At 42.7% G+C, this 27,088-nt stretch overlaps 1 protein-coding gene across 11 annotated transcripts in view; it reads right to left on the bottom strand.

Annotated features, from left to right (window-relative positions):
• Positions 1-21,279, bottom strand: part of COP1 (COP1 E3 ubiquitin ligase) — a 132,108-nt gene extending 110,829 nt beyond the window's left edge. For 7 of the 11 annotated variants that reach the window (XR_012674569.1, XR_012674570.1, XR_012674568.1 and 4 more), the window contains exons 1-6: positions 20,687-21,278; positions 14,166-14,225; positions 12,504-12,601; positions 11,061-11,137; positions 8,502-8,621; positions 6,389-6,457 (exon numbers count right to left, since the gene is read on the bottom strand). Coding sequence is in view for 8 of the 11 variants with exons in the window: in XM_075156881.1 (XP_075012982.1) it covers positions 6,389-6,457; positions 8,502-8,621; positions 11,061-11,137; positions 12,504-12,601; positions 14,166-14,225; positions 20,687-21,045 (783 nt within the window). In the remaining 3 variants the exon portion in view is untranslated. Of the gene's footprint in view, positions 1-6,388; positions 6,458-8,501; positions 8,622-11,060; positions 11,138-12,503; positions 12,602-14,165; positions 14,226-20,526; positions 20,633-20,686 lie in introns of those variants that run through there. The other 4 variants (XM_075156883.1, XM_075156882.1, XM_075156884.1 and 1 more) reach the window with 4 other exon arrangements.
• Positions 21,280-27,088: the final 5,809 nt, after the last annotated feature.

The following is a 27,088-nucleotide window of genomic DNA, read 5'->3' as shown; positions in this document are numbered from 1 at the left end:
AACTTCCCAGTGCCACAGAGATAGCTTAGAAAGAAATGGCCTAGAAAAAAGCATTAGGAAAAGTGTCATACACCCTTGACCAACTGTCTTTCCAATTCTAGAAAAAGCACAATAATAGCAGAAGTTATTTTCTACAGAAATGCTGTGAAATCACTAACACAATTCCCACCACGCAGCTTAAACAAAGCATCTGGATTCAGGCTGTTGAAAGCTCACAAGCCTTGTTATATTCAGTCAAGCATCTTCAAGGCTCCAAACCAAAAGCTTCATGAATCAAGACAAAAAGACAGACTATTACCAGAGGAAGCATCTTTTTTTCCCCTGCAAACACACATAGCCATTGCACCAACCAGGACAGGGTAAAACCAGCATCTGTCCAGCTTAGGAGGATAAACCAGGTAGTCTTTGTAGATAATCCATTCATTCTATCCCGTAACTTCATCCATGATCTCTTCCTACTTCTTGTTCTTCCATCAACTGGTGCTCTAACAAACCTGACTTTAAACTTAAGTATCAACAGATGAACCTTTCCTAAAGGTATGCAGTGAAGTTAATTTCTTCCCATAAAACTCAATACTTCAACAACAACTCTACAGCAAATAAGATCAATTTCTCTCTCTGGAAACCAGCTGGAACTCTTGTCTGTCTCAGGGTTTTCCTTCCTATATTGCTTCTGATACAGAGCCTGTTATAACATACAGGGCAACTATGGCAAGGAAGTAATCTTCAGACTTTACAGAGATTTTAGCCTTTTAAATTAATTGCAAACCTCACTTATTTTGACATCAAATTCCATTTGTTAACACTTCATTGTTATGAAGTCTTTGCACAAGTGGAAAAAGATGCAAGGTTTCTTTTGGTAGGAAGACAAGAACACCTGAGCCTCCACAAGTTACTTTCATTGGTGAAACATGGCATCCAAACCTTTCAGATACACGGGCAGTCTGCCTATAACAGACGTATCGGCAAGGAATATTTCTTCTCTCTGATCAATACTTCCTCCAGATGGTAGATCTTTCCTCTTAACTGGGGAAGAGCTAACAAAGGTTTGAGGACAAGACCCTGGTTGAGTTGTTTAGCACACACAATTCCTGAGGGCAGGAGGAAGGATATGCCCAGCTGATCAAAAAATATGGTTCATATCTTGAATTTCCCCTCCCCCATTTAAATCCTCTAGTTTGCATTGCAAGAATAATGCTTTGAAGACTTCCCAATAGTGTCCGATAGAAAAGTGTCACAAGAGAGATATCTGGGGCAGGGAACAAAGCTGTCTAAACATTTAGATTAATTGCCTTAGAGTTTAATACATCATTGTACATGCTACTTAGCTCCTAGTACTAGGTTGCCCCCTCTTTTTCTTTGGAAAGACCTCTCCACTGCCATAAAGAGAGTCTGCTATCATACACTGATGTTGATATGATAATGATATGATATGATAATCTCTAGCTTGCTGCTCATACACCAGCTTGCTGCTCATCCTTGGCTTATCATCACTGCAGTCAGAGCTCACGTTCCTCACTGAGTACCTTAGAAATGCAAATAGATTTAAAATACCAGTTATTTAAGTGCAGTGGATAGGAAGGAGATTACTATTAGCTATAAATTCATCTCAGGAGTCCTGGAATGTAATCAAGACTATATGACAACATAAGAGCATGACTGATTTCTAGTTCTGTCACCTCCTCTTGCTTACTCATTAGTTCATCCATGTGTGTATGCGCAGAAGAGTAAGACTTGACAGGTGAAGTGATTAACACAAGGTAATGACATCCCTGGAGAATTCATGCTTGTAATTCCCCGCAATTATCCCACAATAACTAATAACTCCTCTTATTTTTAGTATGTAACATGCTCACGATATGGAGTATGTGAAGACAGCTGGATAGATACATGCAGGCTGAGGCTGAAAAGAGCGATGATGATTCTGAAACGCTGAGCAGGCACTAAGTGCCACAAACCTGAGACATTGCAGGCTGACTTCTCTGTCCCAGGATGTTCACCAGCTAAAAACAGCCCCCATGCATTAGCACACATGAAAGAGATCTTGTTTGTTAGATATGAGAGACTTAATGTGACATTATTAGAAGGAAAAAGCCCACAAAACATAAAAATGAAGTGACAGCTGCCAAGAGAAACATGAATGCATCTAGGGAGTATCACCTGTATGTTGTAGAACTTGATTTGTGATACTAATCATTAAGCTCAGTATTCTCTTTCAGTAAGCAATGGTGCTACTTCACAGAAATAGCAAATACTCTCCATCAGGTAGCTGAGCTAACAGTATTTTAGGACAAATTATATATATGCTATATATGGTGGTGCCTAACTTCATTTGGTAACATTCAAATCCTGACAAGAAAATTAGTAAGGCCTCTTTTTAAAGTCATGAATATAAAACTGGGGAGAATTTTTTGTATTAACCAATACTATCAGCTCTCTTGCAAAGTGTTCAAGATCAAAGAACATGTGATCATTTAAAAGTAAACAAAGTTAAACTTGCAGAAGTATTTATGCAACACAGCTAAGCTAATGGCACTAAAACTCTGGCATGAAAATATGAATTTTAAGAAGTCACAGGTTGTTGCATTTGGTTTCCCTTGAAAATAGGTATAAAAAAACCCCCAAAGTCAAGTATTTCATTATTAAACTTGACCTTCCAGACTCCTTGGATCCTTTGATCCAGCAGTCTCTTCTGTTGAAATCAAAAAATGGAGAGTGTGCATTCAATTAACTGTGCACACATATGGAAAGGCACGCAGCCATTCTAAGTTTGCCTTAGAGACAACCAACTATTGTGCATGATAGATACATTTCTCCCCTCCAAAACTATGTTATTTTGTTGAAAAAGTATTTTCAAGCTTTAGCCATTTGTTTTCAATCTTTTTTCAAAGTAAGAAATTTTTTTTCTATTACTATTGCCAAGGATTTTTTTTTTTGCTGCATTGCCATAGGTCAAAAAGAAAACAAAATATATAAACTTAAAAGAAAAAGGACTTGCAAATACCTTTGTGCAAAAAACATGCAGTAAATTTCAGCTTGAAACATCAGTGTTTTGGAAAGTTATGAACACATCAAAACAGGATTTCTAATAGAAACTTCTGCAGGTGCTGAACCTCACATTTATCTTCTAGAAAAGGGATGAAAGTGCAAGAGAGAGGCATTTGTCAAAATACTTGACTACAGCAATATTCTGAATTCTTAAGTACAAGTCTATAAAGATACAGTTTTCTTCTAGATATAAACCCCCTCCAGTAAGCTCAGAAGTCACCATTTCATGAAGGCAGGAGAAAAAACCCACAAAACTTATGAGTGAAGCAAGCAAGGAGGGTTACAGGTGGTTAACTATATGCTCTGAACATGTTATGAAATATTATACGGGTACACTAACTCTAAGGCAATATCTGTATGAACTAACAAAGTACCTAGTCTCTATGTAAGAACTTGCAGCATGTAATAAATAAAACCTGTTAATAAAATCATGCAATAAATAATATTCAAAGAGGCTTATTAGGAAACAAAGTTACCAGGCAATTTTATATTCCTTTAAACATTTAAGCCAAAAATTTGAATCAGGCACTCTCAGCCACACACAAAAGCAGCTTTTATTTTTTATTACGAACTTTATATTGCAGCTATGGCTTACTGAGTGAAATTGCAATTACTCTGCAGTCATCTTTACTAGGACCAGGTTTGAATTAGGAAAGGAAAAAAGGTAGTGTTCCTCCCCATAATAGAGCCTGCTCATATGACTCATAGCTACGTGCAATACACCGTAGAAGTGTTCCAGGGTCCACACATGTTCCTTGAGTTCCATCCTTATTTCTTAAACAGTCACCTCTTACAGCATCAAAAGAAACTACAGTAAACTTTGAAGCTCTGATAACCTTCCTCTTCTTTACTGCATTATTCATGTGGCCACTTAAACCCTGCTTCTCAGCTTCCAAACTAGCACCTCAGGCTTTCTGCAGCCTGGATGTATCTTCCCCACCAGCATAACACACGCCCTTTCCCAAACAGTAGCTCTATTATCCACACAGAAAACTCCCTCCAGAAAGGAGTACTCGTCACAAACTCCACCAGCTACAGGGAGGACCTTGGGACTTACTAGAAAGGAAGCATCAATGGGCTTAATTTACTCTATGGATATACCTTGATGGCTGAAGACAGATTTTGATACCTTTCTAAAACTATCCTACTGACTGGTCTGTATTTTCCATGCTTCTACTCACTGGTTCTCATCTGTCGTATCCTTATCAAGTGAAAAGAAAGACTGCTAGCAACAAGTCTGACAAGTCCTCATTTCCCTCAAAATAAATGGCAAGGCCAGACACTAACCACTACGGCAAGGACAGAACGGACAGGCCTGCACAAAAGTCTTTTGAGATGCGACAGTCTGCATTTCATGTTTGAATATAAAGGGGGGTAAGAAATAACATCAGAGGAAGTCTTGGCAACAGAGGGAACACATAAGCAGGGACAGAGAGGATCTGAAAGAAGCTGTCTCCCAATAGGCTTCAGGATGTTCCCAAGGCCATATTCAGAGGATCTGCAGCCAAAATTAAGTTTCTTTAGCCTTAAAAAAAGAGATGCTATCCTTGTACATTATTACTAAAGCCAAGGGCAGATAAGATGGGAGAGGTTTCCCAGTTTGATGAAGATCATAGTCAGTGGTGAAAGATTGTGCTATGGTGTGTCAAAAACCAGAAGTTATGCAATTTCCCTTCCCTTCATCCTCCCCACTCAACACTTGCAAACTGAAGTAGCTATCAACAGCCCCTCCTTCCGTGAGAGCTGTTCTAACTCAGTTTCAATTGGGGGAGGCGAAAGCAAAGTCATCACTGATTTTATGGTACTGCCCCAAACAAACACCCTGCACTTGAATCACCACAGGACTACTCAAGGAAGAGCACCCCACCCAAGCTGTGTGTGAACCTCCTGAAGCACCTACTTCTCAATTCACCTCTTAGACAAAGGCAGCATTACCAGGAAACCTCCCCAATATCTTAACGGTCCCTCAAGCTGCACCGAATCCTGACGGAAGGTGTTTAATGAGTGCCGAGGGACAACGGCCAGAGCCTGCATTAGTTCTGCAGTGAAGATGGGTCAAGCTTCTGAAATTTTCTGCATAATACTAAATATTACAAATACAAGAAAATGAAAGTAGATATTCTGAAGATTTGAGAGGTGTTTATAGACTAAGTCGCCACAAAATAACTTCTACCAGCATTCAAAAAATGAAAGCTAAAAGATACCTCAATGGTTTTGAGCAATGCTTGTACCTTTGCTGTTTAAGCAAAAAATAACAGTAATACATATTTCTCCTGAAGCATCAATCAAATAGCATGCTTCATACTAAACAGAATCAGAAGCGGAAGCATGCCATTTTGTCTTCACTGATGTCTCTAGTACACTAGAAAATATCCTGGCTCTCACATTTTCCTTTGACATTCAGGTATCCTAATAAACAGTATTTCCACCACTTCTCATGGGATACTATGCCTAGCCTAGCAGGTCTCATACTCTACAAATGCAACTTTACCTTGGACTTAGTTTTCGCCTTTGGTTAGTTCCTTTCCATTACCCCTGTTGGTTCTGGTCAGAAGGCCATGGGTATCTGTTGGTGGACAGACTCGGAACAACTTGCTTTGGGATGACTCCATAACCAGACCCTCAATCCATTCTGGACAAGGCTTCTTACACGTATCACCTTTACATGGTTCAAGTTCGACCTTAGTCACACCGTTGGGTGTTACGTTCTTCACATCTTTCATCAAAAACCATGACCTCCAAGAAAGTTTGTCCTTTTGCTGTTTTCATGATTATTTTTCTAGGTTTTTGGGATATTTCTGGTACTAGGGTTTATGCATTGCATGATACTGTAAATGATAAGTCCCGAAGCATGAAAGACCATGTATGTGATTATGGGACCCTCTCTCATTCCTTGAGACACTCATTTTGAGACAAATAAGGCAAAAGCACAGAATATTCATTCTTTTATAACACAGCATTAGTCATGGAATTTGATACACTAACAAGAAAAAATTTGAGTGACAATTTCACTCCTTCCCCATCCTTCAGTTTTCCCATCACAGAAAAATCTTGTTTCAAGAATTTGATGTAAATTTACAGTGAGGAATCTCTATCCTCAAGCTCCCTTCTTCCCACATGCTTCACCAGTGTGAGACAAAAGGATTTAAAATTGAAGCTGTCACATGTAAAGAGATTAATTTTCCTTGAAACCCGCATGTCCTCTGCCTGAGATTTCCCCAAACGCACTTTGCCTTTTTCTTTGCAGAGATAATGCCAGGCTAACACATCACTTAAATAGAAATGAACTGGTAGAAAGCAGCAGACAACACCTCACCCACTGAAACACAAAGCAAGTTACCTCTCGTTTGTTTCTCCTGGCAACTTTGAGAAATTCCATAAGGATCTGCAATTGGGCAGCATGGGACTCCTGTAACACAGTAAATAAGGGAGTGTAACTCTTCCATGTACATTAAGAGAAACAAACATTCATTTTATACACAGAAATCCACACTTAGCACAGAAACAGCTTTCATTTAGAGGTGAGGAAGAAAAAATAGCTTATTAAGGCAGTTTTAAGAATGGTAGTTCTACTTTGCCTCACAGGTTTTAAGGCTTTGTTTGGCTCACGACAAGTTTTTACATGAAGGCACAAATCATTGTAACAGCTCGTTTGTGCATTACTGAAGACTTACTAGTAAGTTGAAATGCTTTTCAGTTTTTTTGGCTACTGCATCTGAAATTGTTTTTGGCATACAGGTTCCTCACAGACTCTTCTACCCTGGAAGATCATTAGCATCCACTTCATGATTAACATACTAAAGCATGATGTATTAACATAAAAAACACCTCCCTCCAAAATTAACATTTGTGTTTATGTAAAGAGATTACCGCTGAAGACTTCTCCAGAGTGGAAGGCAACAATAAACTAAAACATCCCTTTCCAATCTTTCCATAACAGGTCATTTACCACAACCTTCGGCTTAATATTTTCACCCAAATTAGCCAAAAACTTGACAGAGCAAGATAAGAGAAAGATAAGCACAAGAGGAAAGAAGAATAAAACCTATATTCCAGCATTAGTATAGCCCTAATCCTATCCCAGAGAGACTTATTTTCACAAACTACTGAAATATTTATTATTAAAGGACTGTGAACATACACTCAAAAAGGATCAAGACATAGGAGCACGCAGAATCCATTAAAGGCAGATGGGGCAGGAAAAGTAAAGAGATTAGGATGCAAGACTACTACTTTTCTGAGATTATTTTCTTCCTCTCCACCCCTGTGACAATAATGAAAATGAAGCAAGTAAAACTAGAAAGGAAAAATGTTTTTAAATTGTTCTTTAAGTGTCAGGTGTGGTTTTGGTCCCGCCCCCCTCCTTGCCCCTAAGGCTTAGTATCCTTAAAAGATATTCCTGCTCAGAAACACCCATGCACTCAGTCCTGTGCTTTCTTTGTTTCAGATTTATCACAAATGACAAAAAGACAAAAGATGTTTTACTCTTAAGTTAAAAAAAAACATACTCCCACCATATCTTCACTGAATCACAATAAAAAAAGTTATGTACAAGTCCCCACGCAATAAGGTAACGTAGCAGTTTTGCTAGTAGTCAGTAAACATACTTTTGGGATACTTTTCTTCCATCAGAACTACAAGTTGGGTAAATATTGATTCTGCAAGAGTGCATAAGATAAGCCATTCCCAAAACAATTTTTCCTCACCTGTTTTATAGCACCATCAAAATCCACCTTCCTACCCAAAGTTCACTAGGCCAAATTTTGTAATCCAGTTTAATTTAGAAGGTCTGGCTCTCACAAATGGAAATGGTCACTTGAGACCAACAGCATGGAATGGCCAAATACATGAGAACTATCCCAAACCAACTACATTTCAGTTAAATCATAGGAACAGCTTGCTTCATGTCATACAAATCTTCAAACCAACCTCATAAACAAGACATCTGAACTTTTCTTTCAAGCATTAAATGCTAAAAAAGTCTTCAGGGATGGCAGTCATTCAGGTTCTATCAGTGCCAGTAGAAACTAAAAGGTGTGATCTTTTTCACATGTTCATTTGAGTTTATCCCTTAACCTATATTTTGGATGACATCATGCTTATGATCAAGAAAGAGCTGATATTTACTTGTGCAACAGTCAATGAGCAAACATCTTCATACGCATTTCTCTGTTCTGCTAGCCACTTTCTCTTACCCTTTTCCACTTTCCCTGCTTGTTTATACAACCCTGCCAGCAGCAACACTATAAGCATGTCATGGGCATCACAGTTGAAATGTTAGTTTGCTACAGAGGTCAGTGAAATGGCCAACCCTTCAACACCAAAATGCAAGAGAAAATTCTGAGCAATTAATTTGGCAATAGAATCTTACTTCAAGAGATAAAAGCATGAAAAGAAAAAGCTGCTAACTAGACAACAGTGTTCATTTAAGTAAGACAAGAGAAACTTCTTACTGCTTCCAACTGCTTCTTCTTTTGCACCAGCAGCTCCAGCATCAGGTTGACATTGGCCAAGTCAAGATTGTCTTGATCGGTTCCCAACAAATCTTGAATTATCTGCCACCTATGGCCATTCTAGAAAGAGAACAAGAGATGTTGGAGAGACAGTGAGTTCAAGCCATCCAGGGGTATATCCAGCCACAGATATTAAAAGCAACACTGCAATATTTCATCCTGTTGTAAAAATCTCAAAACAATTTCCAGGAATCAGAATTCCCAATTCTCCCACACATACAGGATATAGCTCTTCTGTCCTACTGTGTAGCTGCTTATCTTATTTGGAAGATATTTGTGCTTTATGAGAGCATAGCTGCTGCTGCTGCTAGGAAGAGATTATTTCACAGCCAGAATTTTATCTGATTTGTGCCCTAGTTTCTGAGAACATATTTCTAAGGGGAGAGAGAAAAAAAACACATGTTTATCCAAGCTTAGTTGGATTACATCTATCTGAAATATTGTTAAGTGGCAATACCTTTTAATTTTTTAACCAAGTAATAGGTAAAGCCCTCATGCTAAATTCAAATGGAGGAAGGTAGTATCAGCTTATTTTTTCTATTCTCACCTCCCACACTACTCCTCTTAAGAGTATTTTCATGCGAAATGTGAGAGCAGGAATGAAGATGGAGCTCATCAGGGTGATCTTCTCATTCAACCTGCTAAAGCTAAGGATTCCTCAGAGAGACAGCATGCTACCATGCAACCCATTCTTCCCTACAGGCTGTTTGCTCTTCTCATTGTCAGTAAAAAGTAAAAAAAAAAAAGTATCTTTCAACACAGGAAAACCTGAATAATAGATTAATGCTAATATAGCCTTACATTAAAAAGCCTCAGGAACCAACAGGAGCAGCTGAAAGGTCTTTAGGCCTTCTAAGAAACAAAGCTGGATCAAAAAATCCTGCCCTATAAAAGCTGTAACACTAGATCAAGATATTTAAACTAGCAAGAACTAGAAATGCTATCCAGTCTAAACCAGACATTTTCTAAGAGGTTGTAGCCTATTTGTATTGGCTAGATTAAGAAAAATAATATAACATCCATATAGAACACACAACTTTTTACTTTTCACACAACTCTCAACAGAACCCGTGGAAACCACACAGGCAAAAACTCAATCTGGAACAACTGAAAAAAAAAATAACTTTTAAGCAAGTCAACAAGATTTGTGACAAACTTTAACATACTAATGTACTAGTTAAATGTACTACTGCTAAACTACTCAGAAAGCTTCCAAGATGCCTTAACATGATTTCTTAATGAGACAAATCCACGACCAAGGAACAGTGCCTTTGCTGCAATGTGTCTTCAATGACTTATCTTAATACCAAAAGTAACACAAGAGGAGAACAGGCACATTAAGGAGCTGGTACAACAGCAAGGTCTCTCTTTTTAAGAGATGTTGGTATTTTTCACTTGCTGCCAAAAGGTAGACACAACACTGTTTTGGGCATGAAGGCGTGATAGATTTCCATTTTCTGGTAGTTATCTAACATAGATGCATCTACAGGCATAGTTTTTAAAGGTGGACTATGAGAAACAGTAGAACCAATTTCCAAGAAGTTAGCGTACATGCCTTCAGGTCAATTGTGTGCATTTTAAACCAGATATGGTTTATGCATATTTTATATTGAATATAAAAGCTTACTGTGAGTAAACCAATGAATCCTTGAAGTGTGCTGTTTTCTAAAGCATGCAACTGCTGAAAGCACTGGTTTCTGCAACACAGCCCCTAAATTAATAACACTTCAATAGAGGGGTTTTTTTAACTAACAAAAACAGGGGCTCCGTGATTTTTAATACTACTTTGCAACCTTATTTACGAATTACAGAAGCCAAGGAAGGAAGCCAGACATAGCAAGACAAATATGCAAGTTTCCTGGTTAATGTCAGATATTCTTTTTGATCTACAAGAATCTTTTTGATTCTTTTTGATGTACAAGGAGAATCCACTGCTGCTGTACAGGGATTTTCATCAACTGAGAACACAGACCATGCTCTGATTCTGTGACACGAAGCAAGACTAGAAGATATCCAGGCAGTTTTATCTGGGATCAGAGCCAGAACACCAGTACTCCGAACGCATCCTTCTCCCTCTTGTGGTTGGTATTAGCCTCCCTCCAACTTTTGTAGAACGCAGCTTCTCGCACGTGATCAGACAAGCCCGTGGCACTTCTAATCATCCATTACTCTCATTGTAGCTGTAATTTCCAACACTGAATGAAAATTATTACCTTTAAACAAGCGTGCTTCCATGGGTAGTTTCCCAGGTTATATTCAATACATCATATGACACTTAGCTATGCTAACACTGCTTGCCTCTACACGTATATTGCTGGCGGGAAGAATGAGAGTTAACAAGGTTGAAGGGATCTAGTGCCATCGATGTTGGTATTATTCCCACATAAAGCAAGTTAAAGCATCAGCTCAAGAGTATAATTTCTTCTAAATTAAGCCACATAATGACAATTGCTGTACAGAACCATTAAATAAATATAAAGTAAAAAAGTTGGAACATACGGTGCTACTCACTGAATGGTCCAGTTTGAGCCTTTTCTCCTCAGATCTTTGCTTCTGTTTAAGAATAAGTTCATTGACTAAAAATATAAATAAACAGGATGTCAGAGTTGGATATAAAGTTCACAAAGTATGAAAAATTCTACCTCAATATTTTCACTTCAGTTATCAATTCCATAGTAAGTTTATCAGTAATTAAAACAGTAGAAGATGTCTCCATTTTTTCTCACCAATTTATTCCTTGATTTTTTTTGGTAAAGTACATAATTTTTTTTAAAAAATCATCAACAAATACAATGCCTACACATCCCCCAAATTGCTTCAGTTCCTTTTTCTAAGCACCCATAGTTTTTTGACAAAATTTTTCAACTCCAAGGCAGAAGTATATCACAGAAGAGTATGAAGGAGATAAAACATTAACTGATTTACTACAGGCCGAAAACAAGCACAGCCAAATAGAACAACTTTTTCCTTTAATCACTATGTGCACTTTTACAGATCTATTTTTGCTACAGTTTTATTTCACACCAGTTTTGTGACTGGGGCAGAGAAAGATAACCTCAACCCTTCCCACACACATACACAAGCTCTTCCCCCCTCCTCACATCTGTTTCCCCCCCCCAACACAGATCTGGAACCCCTGAATGCAGGTGTATGGAAGCAATGCTCTATGGCCTAACACATCCTCCATGACCTGCCTCAGCACCACCTTTGGCACAACATGCTTGGGTCTAACTCAAGATGCCCGTTTCTGACGCATTCCTTGGCTACTGCGGCTTTTAGTCTATTTACTATTAAATTAATATCCCAGCACATGAAATCAAGATTTGATTTAATTTTGATATTTCACACTGCAATGTGTTTCCTTTGATCTTTTCTCCCCATAGCAAAGTTTTAAACTCTATTTCCAGTCAGGAGCATTTCCCTCCTCTGTTTAAGAAGCAATCAATTAGGATTGTGTATAGGTATGTGTATGAATATTTTCTCTGTATCTAATTTACACATATATACATCACATGGACCTCACTACAGTAGCCAAAATACTACAATATATAATTCAGCCACCCCCGCCTCAGCACCCATGCTTTGTAAACAGGGCATATTCTTGACTATTAGACAGACAACAGTGCAAGAAAACAAAAGTAAATAAAGAGATTCAAATCTCTAGCCATCAGAAAAACATCTTTGTTTTGCTTTTCTTAGTATGCAAACAGCAGCACTCACTACTGTAACTCAGCATACAGAACTGCTGGAGGCAGTGGAGTACTAACGATTTATACTACTAGCCACTTTTTTTTTATAAAAACCAACCACAGTTGACCAAAGGACTGATGTTTGGATTTTATTTTCAATATCCATACACTGGTTATTTACAGGACGAATTTACAAGTGCCTGCCTTCCCTAACAACTAAGATGTTTCTCATGCAAGCAAGCCTAGAGCTCACCTAAGAAGTTGGGATAAAGATGATCTATGTTGTCCACAACATAGTTGCATTTGGGACATCTGTTATTGTCCTCCAAGCTCTGGTGAATACATTTATAGCTGTTTAAAAACGTAAAAAACAAGAAACAAAACAGGTAAGCAAACATGAAGGAACAAAACATAAGCACAAGGTAAATAATATCAGCCTTAGATAATGTGTACTCTGTGTTGCCAGCTAACAGCTGCATTGCCAAGATCCTACAGTGGGGTCAAAATGTTCCAATATTAACTCAGAGCATGCTACAGCAGAAAGACAGCAAAGTTTCTTGGCAAGGATTACAAAAGGTATTTAAGTACTTCACTTTTATTTCCCTGAGGATTGTGGCAACGTGGATACTTCAGCCACACTTCCATCTCAAATTTATGCCCCTCTTCCACAGGTAGAGCTAACAAACAGACTGCATTACTTAGAAACAGCTCTTCTAGATTAGCCAAATACTTATCAAGCAACATTAAAAGCTATTGCGCATTTTGGGTAATTGAGCACAGAAGAAACACCTTCACCGACTTCTCACATTTCCCCCCACCCCCCGGCTGTTGTTCTCAGCAGAAGTGACTTCAGAGGTGCTCTCTGTTGAGCTGTTAGCTATTTGAGTAACTACAAGATGCACTTTAGCATCAAGTTTAAGCATCTCACTAAGAACCTAGCTTCACGTTGACTGCTGGTAAAGACATGTGACAACATTACTCTGTTCTTTCTAAATAAAGATATTTGACTGCTTCTCATCTTGGGCTTTTAAAAAAGTTACATATCACAGGGATAAAGCGTTACCATAGAGGGCACAAAATCAGCTGTTATCTTACCTGTTGCAGGTCAAAACATTTCTGAAAGTTAACTGAATCTGCTGCTTGAGGAAGTGCTTCATGCTACTAAAACACTACTTCTTGTAAAAGGTAGGCGATCTATTTCTATTTAACAGACACCATAAGAGTATAATATACACAGGACATTAAAACACCACGATTCAACATTTATTCCAATCCCTAGCTGAGCGCAGGAGCAGCGGGATAGTTCCACGCCTGCCCCTGGAGGGTTCTTGTACTTCTCCACGAAACATTTGCTCCTCGTGACAGCCAGAGATAACACACTGAAAAATAAGTGGACCTTGGGCCAATTCAATACAACAGAAACAAACCTGAAGCGCACCCTCTCTTAAAAAGTTTAAGAGAATTGCAATAGACAATGTGCAAGCCACTTTAAACTGTATGTGGTCTTGCACAAAGGCAAGGGGGACCTCCCTTGGAGGACAACGCTCACTCCCATGACTTCTACAGAGGTGGGGCCTGCTGCTTCAGGTGGTAACAGACACCTTCCATTTCCAACAGAGATAAGCTGACAAACTGTTCTGACTCTGGGTACTGCATGCTACCAGCAGTTTATGACCATTTTATTTCTATACAGAAGAAATATGGTGGCACAACACTTTTTTTTTTGTTTGTTTTAAACATTTCTTTTAATCTAACTGGTACCCATCTTTTAAAATTTCATTTCAACCTCTTTCTTCAGTGCAGAGACAGAAGACAGAAAAATAACAAAAACTCAGAAGGAAAGGGATTCACAGCAACGTCAGTCCTCACACGCTGTAAGAGATGGACATTTTGCGCAATACAAAAAAAATCTTACCAGAAGCTGTGTCCACATTTCGTCATGTAGGCTTCTTCAATCATATCAAAACAGATGGGGCTGAAAACAAAACAAAAAAATCACATTTGTCTTTTTCTGTTGAAAAAGGAAGGAAAGTACTATTAATTCAAAGCAGCCACCTAATCACGCTTAGGTAATATTTTCTATTTGTAAAATGAAAGAGGACACACAAGTGCAACAGCAACCAGGCAGTATAAAGATCCAAAGGGCAATCCATGGTTCTTTGAACTCAGAATGATACTGCAGTTTGCTACAATTAGAAACCAGGTAAGCGTTCACTTTTGAAGCTTTCAACAGTTACGAACCACCCAAAGTCAGAGTACCTTCAACAAGCAAGGCTGCAGAAGAACCTCCTAACCATGTGTACCAGGCCTCAAGCAGAATGTAAAAAACCTGGTTTTTTACATGAACAGCCATAAGGTATTTATAAATGACACCAAAATTAGTTTATTCTTCCTTTTTTCAGCCAATAGCTATCTATAATTAAAAAAAAAAGATGCAAAGAGGCAGAGCAGAACAGAAATAGTAAAGATGTCATGAGAACAAGAATTAATGAGCAGGAGGAGAAAGAGGGTGCCAACGAAGGGGTGTGCCTGCAGAGCACTGCCAGGGAACAGGCTGACTGCTGAAGAGCACGATGGAGGTACGGTGCAACCAAAAGAGGAGACCAACAGTCAAGCACGGTGTTACAAAGTCAAAGGAGAAGACAGGAAAGGTAGAATATGGGACTGTTCGTAAGGAAGACAGAGGAATGCAAATGTAAACAAGGGCTTTATTTTTTTCCAGGACTAGTTAGTGACCAAAGCGCAGCCAGCTCTCTGGGAGGGATCACCAAGGACCAAGCAGGGAGCTGAAAAGAAGGATGTGCAAGCAAGCAGTGCTCCACAGCAACCTGAGCAAGACAAGAGACATAGGAATTCAGTGAGATGGGCAGTGAAAGAAATCTGTCCTGTCATCAAGTGGCTGTGACATGTTTGAAAGGAAAATGAAACACAAATGAAAGCAGAGGAGAGATGGATCTTACTTCCAGTGACTCCTATGGCTGCTATCCCTGATAGCTGGTAAGATACACTGTCACATACATACTCATCTTCAGGTCTTGGCCAGCTATCCAGTGAGACGCTGTGGACAGCAATGTCACAATTCTGCACGTAACACGTGTATCAGCTGTGTCACAAGCTTCACCTTGCTTTCCAGCCCTTACAGAGATCCAAATGCTCTCCTCCCACTCCCACAAGTCCACACCAATCTCAGCTCAGAGAGATTTTCACCAGCATTTGTTTTCTTCAGAAACAACCTCCTCCCACCTTCTGCCAACAAGGCAGTTCCCACAGAATGAGCTGTTAATAAACTGTTAACAACTTTTGAAAAGCACGAATCTTTTTGAATCCAAGATCAAAACCCCAGATCTTAGACTGAAATAAGCAATGCTGGAGCAGGAGAGGGGAGCACCTCCATTTCTCCCCTTGTCAGCACCCCACAGAAATCATTCCCCCTTTCTGTCATCCATTTTAGAGGATACTAACATTTGTAACCCCATTAGGAATTTAAAAACAGGAAGAAGGAAACACCTCTTAAATAAACACTTATTTTTTAGGCCCATAGAGGGGAAGCTGTGGCCTCTGCCAACGCAATCCCCCTCCGAATGACCAAACTGGAAAACACAGATGCCGTGAAAGGTTTGTCCAACCTCACATACAAACCAGGCTGTCTGAAATATTCCACCAAATCATCTGTATAAACACAACGTAAAGGCAAACAAATCAAACCAGAATGCTACTCTCTGAACCAACCGAGCCACCAATTCTCAAAAGAAGTCTCCAAAATAATTAACACGCACCTGTCCCTCTCCCACCCTGACAGACCCTTCTCTGCACATCATTTGTCTTGAGTAGCACCAGCTTCAGGAGTTCAAGTCACTGTTTCTGAGTTAGAAGTTATTTAGTTTTAAGGCACTGTTTAGTCAGAATAAATTATGACCAAACTTAGCCAACAAGGGTGAATTAATAAGAGGAGAATTAGGCACCTTTGCATTCTATTAGCTGGCCTTTTAAAAAGAAAGTCGAAGACTTATAGTTATACGAGTGTCTGAGGCTGGTTTCTCCCCCGTTGCTGAACTGCTTAACTTCTTCGCCGCCTTCTAGTCACGCTGTATAACACAGTCCCACTCTCTCTATCATGCTAAAAACTGCTATTCCCCACAGGGCCAGATGCGTTTTTTCCAGCACTCTCCTAATGCCCTGCCTCCAAAAAGTGCAGCAATCAACAAGGCTGTAATGCTCCTCTGTCTGCAATAGGACATCACAAATTAGAGCTAAAAAGATTAAGATTACCTCCTAAAACAACAGTCATCCAAGACCACTGTTCCCAAACTGATTCTTCTTTATACCAGTTTGATTGGAGAAGTGATAGAGCCAAAATAGTTGAGAAAAAGCAATCAGAGCCAGCAAACGTAGCCATTCAGTGCCAGGGTCATCGTTAACAGAGCCTGAAGTTTCCATTAAGAACTGTTTCCCCCGAAATGCTCACTGATTTACAAGTAGAAACAAGATTGATGTCTTTTAATACTTACTGAAGCCAAACTGGCTGTAACACATGAAAGTTGCTATGCACCAGTTGTTTTAAGTTAATCTAACACAGAGGGAAGGTTAAGAAAGTAGTAGAGTGATGGGGACGTGAGACATACTACGGCTTGTAGCATACACCGAAATTGAGAGGCACAGGTAGCGTGAAAGCAAGGCTTCTCTGCATGAGATAGCTCTTATTCTATTTCTCTTAAGCAGCAGAGCCAAGTAAAAAGGATGCAGATTACTTCAGCAAGCCAGAAACATCACTGTTCTTTACCAGATACTGATGCCTTATTTACTAAACAGTTTTCTATCGAACACTGCAAAGGTTTACCATTCTTTCTCTACGGAGTACACCTCATATTTTTTAAATCATTTTAACCAAGTTCATGCCTCTAAGTTTTGCCAGCTGTTTTCAAGGCACCTCTCAAGAGCGCTACTGTCATCCTGCTGCTACCTAAACACCTGGCTGAAGTGATCACTACAGAATTTAAACATGTTTCAAATTTCCTTCTGCTCTGCAGCAAACAAGATCCATTACAGTTTCTCCCTCCTATTCTGCTCCTCTTTGGTCTAAGTAGAGAGCGGGACTTGCTGCAGGCTCTGTCCTTCACTCAGAAGGTGGCCAGGTTAAAGATCACTTGCCATTACAACCTACCCAATATGAAGCTCCAATATAACAATAGATTATAAAACCATCATTGTACCTGGTATGTAAACAGCTCGCTGTGTTTTTAGCTTGTGACCTCCATGGTCGATCTGCAGTGTTCCTTACTAAAGGGGTTTGCCAGCTCACAAACGTGTCAACAACTACACTTAGCCTATGCCTGAGGTATAGGTAACTACCTGAGGAAAGAACTTTTTTTTAAAAACCCATGAACCTGCAAGTCCACCTTTAAGCATAACACACAGCCCTTTCCTTGTTGGGTGTACCTCTCCAGGTTGGGATGCAACATCCCCCCTTCTATACGTTCTTTTTATGCCAGAGCTCAGAAAGATGCACTGGTATAAAGCAGCCACTGAAGAGACAGCCTGCAGTAAGATCCCCTCCATCCAGGGAGCAAAGCAGATAGTAACTGGTTTTAAAGAGGTTTAGTCAACCACTAGTTGGGAGGGTTAATGTAAGGCCTGGGAAAACCATAAGCAATTACACTGCTGGACAGGAGAAAACCTTCTGATTAGAGGATTCCCTCTCAGGTACTCTCCAGGCAACTTGGAAGAGGCCTGGCTGCAGGGGCAGCACAAACTCTACTTTTAAATTCTACATCCTGGACTAAGAGAAACAAAAAGTTTCCCCTTTTAATAATAAAGTTGTCCAGTAAACCAGACCTATTTGCTTTCCTGACTAGAGTTACACATTTCCAGGCAGAAGCTGATACATACTACAAACGGTACACACTTGCAAACTCCTGAGAATACACCTGCTAAACATTTCACAACCCAGACTAGCAACGTATGCCAACATTTATGTTAAAGCCTAGGCCTCACATTGCTGAGATAGCACTTTCAGAAGACAGGCAGGGAGGTTGCACACATTAACACTATTTACGGGATTTCCACTCGCACCTTGATGTTTGAAAGTCACCCAAACTTCTTTACTCTTTCCCACCTTCAGTCTGGTACAGGCAGAATCTGCCACGGAGTTTACAGCTGTAGCTAACTGCTAGCAACTCACAGCCCATCTTCAGAAAAATTATCAATGTTCCCTGCAGCTGGCAGCATCTTGAAAGTCTCCTTATGGAAAAAAAACAGCATATGGAAATCCTCTGCTTCTCAGACTGAGATATCCAAAGCTTGTTTAAATCAATTATTTAAACCCGCACGCAGACACACACCTGTCTTCTTGGACATTGCTCAAAATTCCAGAGTTGCCCAGTTGAGTTTATTTCTGTACTAAGTAACTGTATCGCTCACAAAAAAAAGAGGAAACTATAATTTGAAGCTAGTGTTAATATAAGCAAGAACAAGCCGTACAGCCCACAAAAATACACAGCAGTGAAGAACCCAGGTAAGTTAACTGTAATCATTGTCTGCTCTTAAAGCTTCTGACTTGCCCTTCAATATGCCCAACATGGTTCTTGTAAATACCAAGAAAAGGGGGACAAGAAAAGACATCTTGCCCCGATTACTACTCAGTTGATTTTTTCCTCTCAGCCAGCAGCATTCCTCAACGAGGAGAAAACAGCTAATTACATGTTCTTCTTGAAGCATGCACAGTACTGACCTGCAGAAAAAAAAAGAACCAAGAAACTCAGCTTTTTGAACCACCTTAAAATACTTCAACTGGCCTACAAACTTGTTATGGGTGTAATTTCCCTTCGAACACCCTCATTTCTATGACAGACAACAAAACGGGAAATGACAGCTGACTAGAAAGGGACGGGGAACGATGGTTGCAAACCACTACTGCCAGAGTATAACTGCAGAGGGAACCGAGGGGCAGGGATGTTCGCAATCAAGTTATCCCCCATGACCAACAGCAATGCAGCCACGTCCCACACCAACTCCCCTTAAATCCACCTAACGTGGCCTAGAGCCTTCAGCCAAAGCAGGACATCAGCTGATTACAGCTGTGCTTTCATCCCAGTTCTGCTACTGAACAAATGACTACTTACAGTAATAAGCAGTAATTTTTTATTATTACTTATGACTAGTAAGAAGTAGTTACTGTTTTTTCTGCCACTAACTTTTTAGCAGCTTCAGCTTCTCACTTCAGTAGCAAGGATATTTCCTACCTACTCTGCTAGACAGTTTACAAAGCTGCAGGATCAAGTCTACAGGTTTTTGAGACAATGCCTGTCCTGTGGAGATGCCAAACATCCAACCCTCACCTGTAAGTCAGAGCTGTCAGACAAAGTCATCTTGGAAGCTGTGCCCATTTCTCTTCCTCTTTCCGATCTCTTTCTGATACATGATTTTCCTACAAGTCGAGCTTCTTTCCAGCATCTCCTCACTGTTTGTCTCTCTCAGATGCGAACACTTACCCCTACTTTCTGTTCTCACATTTTAGTACATCCCACCACCTATAAAAATCAAACCTACTCCTCATGTTAGGACGTTTGAAACCTGTTAGCAATGGGCTGTCTTTAAAACTGCAAATTACCAACAGTTCTCAAACCACACTCTGCAGTCGGCCTTGGTCTCCCACTTCAGCTCAAAGTGTATTTCCAGCTAAGAGCTGCAGCTTTGGCCAAACATTAGAAGGACAGCATCTTCAAGAAAAATCTTTATCCCATCATCGCTGAAATTCCCCACTCATCTGGTTTTAGTTGCCAGACTGACACAAACCTTACTGCTGTTTCAAACCAGCCAACCTTTCCCAGCAAGGGAGGCAAAGCCGTGCCAGCTTTGCTGGATCTATCAACCACCACAAGAATCCTCAGATCCCCAGCCGAAGGAGTCCAAAATCCTCCGCTGGCTCCTCTTCCCGAGGCCGGAGCGGGACAGCGCGTGGGCTCCAGAGAGGCCATCTCACCCACCAGAGGCCAGAGCCCCTCCGGCCGCTGCCGAGGCTACATCGCCCAGGGAAACGGGACATTTGCTTGCGATGTCAACACGTTATGAGGAAACGCCTCGGGTTGCGGGTCCTTTCCCGTAAGTTGGGCTGCTCCGAAGTGTACCCAACGGGGAACCTGCTGGGAATAACCTGATTTTGCTTAAAAACAGAGAGGGTGAAAGCAACGCTGCTACACAGGGCCAAAAAGCAAAGAGATAGCCACAAAAAGGGGGAAAAAACCCCAAAGTTATAACCCCTCGAGGGCCATTAGCCTTACAAACGCCTCTTCCCCCTCAGAGAGCCCCCGGGGTGCCGCTGCCGGCTGCTCCGTCCTCCCGCCGGTACTTTATACCCCCCGGGCTTCCCGCCGGCATGGCGGCGCCCCGGCTTCCCTCAGCGGGGTAGCGGGTGCCGCTATCGCGATATATCGCACTCACCAGACGAAATCGTTGCTCTTGTCCTCGTAGGAATTGATGAGCCCGTTGCAGAGCGGGGTGAGCAGCGGCCTCTTCCTGCTGCTGCTGCCGCCGCCCGCGCCGCTACCGCCGCCGCCTCCCGCGGAGGAGCCGCCGCCGCCGCCGGGCCGCGCCGCCGCCGCCAGCCGGGCCAGCCCCGCGCCCGAGCCCGACACGGCGGCCGCTACCAGCACAGGCCGCGCCGCCGCGCCGCCTGAGGAGGACGAGCCCGGCGCCATGGCCGCCGAAGAGGAGGAGGAGGAGGAGGAAGAGGAGGAGGAGGAGGCCGGGGTGGCGGCGGGCGGCGCGGCGGGGTGCGGCGGCGGGCGGCTGCCCGACATGCCGAGGCCGGGCCGGGGCGGGCGGAGCGGGGCCGACGGCAGAGCGGCCTCAGCGCATCCCCGCGCGCGCGGCGCCGCAGGAACAATAAAGTTCGTTCAAAGAAAAAAAAAAAAGAAAGAAAAAAAAAAACAGAAAAAAAAAAAACACAAAACCAAAACACGCCCGCCCGCGCGTCCCCGGCCCGGCGCTTGTTCAAGCTTTATTGACAGGCGGACAGCCCGCCGCGCATGCGCGGCCCGGGGCGGGGCCGGGCTCCCCTCGGGGCGGGGCGGCGGGTCCCCGGTCGGGCCTCCCCTCACCGCCGCGGGGCTCCTCGGGCCGGGCACCCCGAGGGGCCGCCGAGCCCAGGTGAGGGACCGCGCCGGGGCCGTGTGACAGGGAGCCGGGCTAGCAGCCTGCCCGCCCCGGTGAAGGCCAGGCGGGGCAAAGCCAGCTCTTGCTGCAAGCCGGGAGACATTCCCCCCCCCGACGTCTCCATCGGAGTGCGGCAGCGCTGAGGAGGAAGGCTGCCGCGCTCTCCCTCAGAGACCACCCCTGGCCTAGGCGACCCCTCAGCGCCACAGAGGGGTCCCATGAAGGGTCAGGACTGACGGGTGTCTGGCAGGGTGCTCCCACCTGCAGTTACCCCCTTAGATGTGTACCCCGAAGAGCAGCTCTGCGCCTGCTGAGCTCTACCCTGAGCATCGCACCTCGTCCAGCCCCGCAGAAAGGCGTCCGGGCTTGAGCCAGCTCTCTTCGCTGCCTGGGCGGGTGCGAATCCCACTACCCAGGCCCACGGGGTGTTCCCGTTTCCCTACAGTAGCCCATGGTTTTACAGGGGCAAGGGCAGATCGCTTCCTGCAAAAGTTAATGAAAAAAAAATTAATGAATAAAATATTAATGAATATTAATGAATAAAATATTAACGCCCCAAAGATTTTTTGCGTGTTAAGGGAAATGTTGCCCCCAGACTTTTGCAAGCCAAACTGAAGGGTTGATGAAACACAGCACTTGCCCACTTCTCGGCTTGGCCAGAAGTACTGCAGAGATACCTGTTGTTTCCTTTCCTTTCTCTTCCAGCAACCTATAGACACGTATTGCCTGCTTTGCGCAGTAACTGTATTGTCTGCAGTCAGCTTTACCTGTCCAGGGTTAAAGAGGCAGCTGGTGAAACTCTAGGGCATTCCCTGAGGACGGTAATCCTAAACCCAGGTATGGGAAAACGCCCAAAGAGATCAGCTGTGCAGCACTCCTCCCAGTACAGGCAGCAGAGTGAGCCTTCAGTGGGCTGTAAAACCAGTATGGGAGCTGGTAAAACTGGTCTGAGAGAAAAAAAGGTTGCTTCAGGTAGGCAGTGTTGGTCAGGAGACCTCTCTGGCATGCAGCAGGGTGGCAGGGACGCCGGATCACAAATGTGCCAAAGGGAGCACAGCAAAACACAGCTCTTGATTTATTCCGGAGATGCTGCTGCATGTCGAGAGCTGTGGGGTGCTCCTCCTGACTCCCCTCTCAACTGTGTTTGAATATTGTTGGGTATTTGCCTCGATGTCTTTACCCCTAATGTTGAAAAAAAACCCCAAGACAGTCAACAAAACCCAAACTGTCTCTCTGAGGAATGCTAGTGTGTAAACGTGGATCAGTGGATCGGTGCAAGCCAGGAAATTCAAAGGCAGCTTCTCTTTGAGATCCAGGTCAGTAGTCTTACCTTTACAAGCTGACATCTGCCATTATAGTCACTCCCATGATTTAACTCTTTGTTGCTGTTATTAAAAAGTTCCCTTTTTATAGTTTTTGGGGTTCTTTTTGGTGTTTTGTTTTGGGGGGGTTTTTTAGCCATTGTGTTCCCCTGCTTTCTATAAATAGCCTTCTGACTGGCAGGCCTCAGGACTAACTCCATAAACACATTGAAACACATCGATTCCCCCAGATTTCAGTGGGAGCAAAAGAGAAGTGCCTAAATATCTTTCTTTGAGCCTGACTGTTGATGTCTCTGTGCTTCATATTTCCTTTTGCTAAGAGAAAGGAAAGCATCATTTCCTTGTCTTCCAGAAGGACCCAAAGCTTTATGGATGAGTGTCCGCAATGAAGAACAAAGTAGTAGTAAGCAGTAGTATTGGCAATAGCACGTCTACATGCTTCATGCGTACTGAAATACTGGCTGATCCTTGAAAAGTCTTGCTATTCTTTGATGCTATTACTGACCGTGCTCCAGGGAGGAAAAATAACACAGGTAAAAGCTATTAAAGATCAAATATATGCCCACTTATGCCTATGTAACTGGCCTTCACAACACCACCTCCACCCGCAGGCCTGGCAGTGAGTGTGGCACCCAGCACCTTCAGCACTGAAGGACCGACTCCCTAATATCTGAGCTTTAGGATATCATTACAAGCTCTTGGAGGTCCTCGAAGCAAAGACCTTCTCTTGACTGCCCTGATGAATACTGAACAGCCTCTGGCGTCTGGAGACATTTCTTTCCTGGGGTTACATTGCATTACCAGTTCCAAGATCAATGTATGCAGCCTAAGGGAAGATTAGGTGCTACTTCCTGGAGATACCTGTGCATTGTACTGGGATAAAGGACATGGATAAAGTCTCCCGGTTTTAAAAGTTCACCGTGGCTGGAGCAATGGTGCGTTAGTTATCTTCCAGTCCCTGTGAGCATGAAATGAGCTCTAAGAATTAATTTGCTACAGTCCAAGTATCGACAAAGTTGTTATTGGGCTCAGTGGCAGGGGTACAAGAGTGAAACACGATAGATCAGCTGTAAGAGGTTTTTCTCTGTCTCCTCCAGCCAGCAGCGTGCCAGATGCTTGTGCCGACTCGGGACTGGATATTCCGTATTGAAGCACAACTCGTCCTGGGTTCGGGACAGAGGGGAGAGTCCTGGAGTGGGGACGCCTGCATCCTCGTGTAGCACACTTTTCCTAGGGCCCAGGTCCAAACCTGCCCCCAAAGGATTGCCTGTGTTTCCTCGCTTAATCTGGGTATTACCCTTGTATCTCCTCTTAAAGGAGATACTATGCCTCTCTGCCTTCGAAGGCATGTGGAGCGCAGCAAGGCAAGCACCTCCTACCCAGCCAGTAAACACGACCCGTTCCTGTCCAGCCTGAAACTTAGGCTGAAAACAAATCAGTTACTCTGGGATAAGTTGTCTCCAGCTATAGCCCTTAATGATTATTTTATACAATGAAACTGGTATTTCTGACAGACGTACGTATTGGAAGACTGGCTGTAGGAATCTGCTCTTACTTCTCTGTATTTTCCAGCCTCCGAAGCTGCTCGCTGACCGTGTCCCGAACAGCGAAGTACCAGTTCTGATCCTGTGCGAGGAGGGATGATGCACTAACCCTGACATTAAAGGAGCAGACAAGTACTGTCTATAGATGAATGGACCTTAATAGCAATATAGGTTCTGCTCTTCTAGGTACATAAATCCTACTTATTATAAGCCCCGAGTTTGTAACTTTTATGACTGCAGCTCCATTTACCTCTGCAACAGGCAGTTGCAGCTGTGATGCCCAGTGGTAGCACAGCCGCAGAAATCATTAAGGACGCTCTGCATGGGATCACCATGCAGGGAGACCGCGACTTCTTCCACACAGAGCGACGTGTGGGACAGATGTTTGGGGGAAGTGACAGTCACCTCCTGGGCTCTGCTCCTGACTGCTGGTGTCTCATTAGGAAAATTACTTCTGCTTCTCTTTCTGAGCCTGTTGCTGCCACCTAATTTCCACTGGGTCCGTTAGTCCGTTCAGGAGCACAGCAACTCCTGCTAGGAACTGCCACCCTGGCTTGGGAATTGCTCCTCCAGAGGTCATTAGAGAGCTTTATTAATCATCATTGCATTAACCTCCCAGCTAGCCAGTGACAGAAATGCCGTTTTTCCCATTTTATAGCTGAGAAAAATGAAGCATAGACAGATCCATTACCTACTTACAGAGTCAATGGGAGCTCGTAATGCTCCATGAATCTGAAAATTAGGCTGTCAGCAACTTCTTCTAAAGCTAACCTGCAGCAAAGCTATCCAGGAGACCCAGTTGCTACCCATCAGGTATGCTCCCTCCCCAGTTTGCTGGGAGAAATCTGGACACATCTCTCCGAATTGCAATTGCTGCAGACAGACGCAGAGAGACGAGGGGATCTGGAGGGCATGGTCAGAAGGCAGCAGCACCCGGGGGAAGAGAGCTGGGCACTCCCTGCCCACAGCAGACGTCTCCTCCGCAGGGCCGTGGTACCCACCTGGTGCCTGCTCAGGGGAGAGCCCCCGAGGAAGGGGCACGATGCACTTAACAACCGTGTTTTGGCAGAGGGGTAGGAATGAATTGCTGTTATAGCAACTCAGGTATGTATCTGGTCATCACCTGAAACTTCACTGTGAAAGAATATTTAGTTGTTAAAACATACAATTTAGATTAACTCAGGCTGCTTGGGATATGAGTACCGCAGGAACTGTGGGGGACTTGGTTGGTTTGTTGGCTTTTTCTTTTTAATTACTTTTCTAGTTCAATAGTGCAGAAGTAAGTAGTGCTGGGAGAGAGGATGCTTAGCGACATCTGTTATAGTTAGGATTATACACCGTTATTAAAAAAAGGATTTTTTCAATGCTTTCTAACAACACCTTTGCCACTCCCAGATAGAATTTTATGCATCAGCCACAGCCTAACTCCAAGTTAGTGTAGAGATTTTGAGCAAAATTGGTTTAACCTTTTTCAAAAATGAAGACTCAGCAAAATAAAATATTAACATTTACTGCTGTGTTTAAAAAGCTCTGAACCTTTAAAGCAAAAAAAAAGGGGTATCTGGGAGAAGTGTCATCTTTACACTGCAAGCTACATCATTCAAGTCTTCTGAAGAGGCATTTGACTTGATTGAACTAAAATGAGGTTAAAATCATTTAGTGATTCTTCTCTAATACTGAAATACTGCCTGCAAAGTTTCCAGGAGCTACAGAGACCCGAAGAGAAAGGCATGCACAACTGCCGTTTAAATGTGTGTGTGCTGAAGCAAAGCTATAGAGGAGCCTGACTTCATTTCTGACCTGCACAAGCAGAAATACCTGATTCACTGCTCAGAATTAAGAAATTCCCTTTACAGAGGAAAAAAAAAGATACCATCTTGTTATTAAACACCACACCGTAATGCATGTGCCCGGGGGTGGAGTGAAGGTTCCCTTACGGCACGTCCTTTCGCTCTGAGAGTCTGTGACCTTGTATTCAAAGAGTGGGCTTTCTAGGCAAATATTAACTAAACCCTCCGCTCGGCATAAGCAGGGCTAGAGATCATTTTTGTGTCACCCTCAGTTTGTGCAACCCCAGGTCCGTCTCAGGATGCAGCAGCACTGCCAAAGCTCGCTGGTTCTCACGCAGCGCAGCGGCGAGGCTCAGCCGTTCCTTACCCGGCGTGTCTGCTCCCATCCACGCTCCCCAAATCTGGCTAAACTCAGCCCCTGCTATCGCTCCCATTCTTGGCTAATACGCCATGCCTAAATACATCCATGATCAAATTCATTCCTTTTGTAACTGTACTAATCATTTTAATAAAGATGAATTTAGCATCCATCCAGGGTGATTTATTTCCCACAAAGTACGATTGACACTGGTGTAGTTTATGTGCCCTTATAGTATGGAACAGGTCTATTTAGTGGCGTGCGATTGTTTTTTTTTGAGCATTAGCATGTGCTGCTATGTCCTGCGAACCCCTTCCATTATGTTATGGATGGCAAAAGTCATCTGTCTTTAGTGTTGCCACCTGTTAGGATTTACTGCGTGACTTGCAAGAGTTGATGTTTTCTTGTAGCCCCGGCTGCCTAGATCTGGTGGTTGCCTGAGCCCCGTTGCCTCTGCGGCGTTTTTAGGGAAGTGTGTACCTGGCCCCTGTGGTTATAGGGGCAGAGCGGGAAAAGTGAGCTGCAAGATTTCAAAAAATCAGGAAGTGAAACACATATAGAGAAATCTATTTCAGATCTCAGTACTTTCAAGCCTGTCGAATGACCATATTAGGGTTCACTAACCTGAATATTTTCCAGTCCACTTTCATACATTGGGGTTGATTCTCCTGGTG

This window comes from Calonectris borealis, chromosome 8 (assembly GCF_964195595.1).
Source record: "Calonectris borealis chromosome 8, bCalBor7.hap1.2, whole genome shotgun sequence".
NCBI classification, from domain to species: Eukaryota; Metazoa; Chordata; class Aves; order Procellariiformes; family Procellariidae; genus Calonectris; species Calonectris borealis.
The sequence above is the reverse complement of the archived record's forward strand: the minus strand, read 5'-3'. Positions and strand labels throughout refer to the sequence as shown.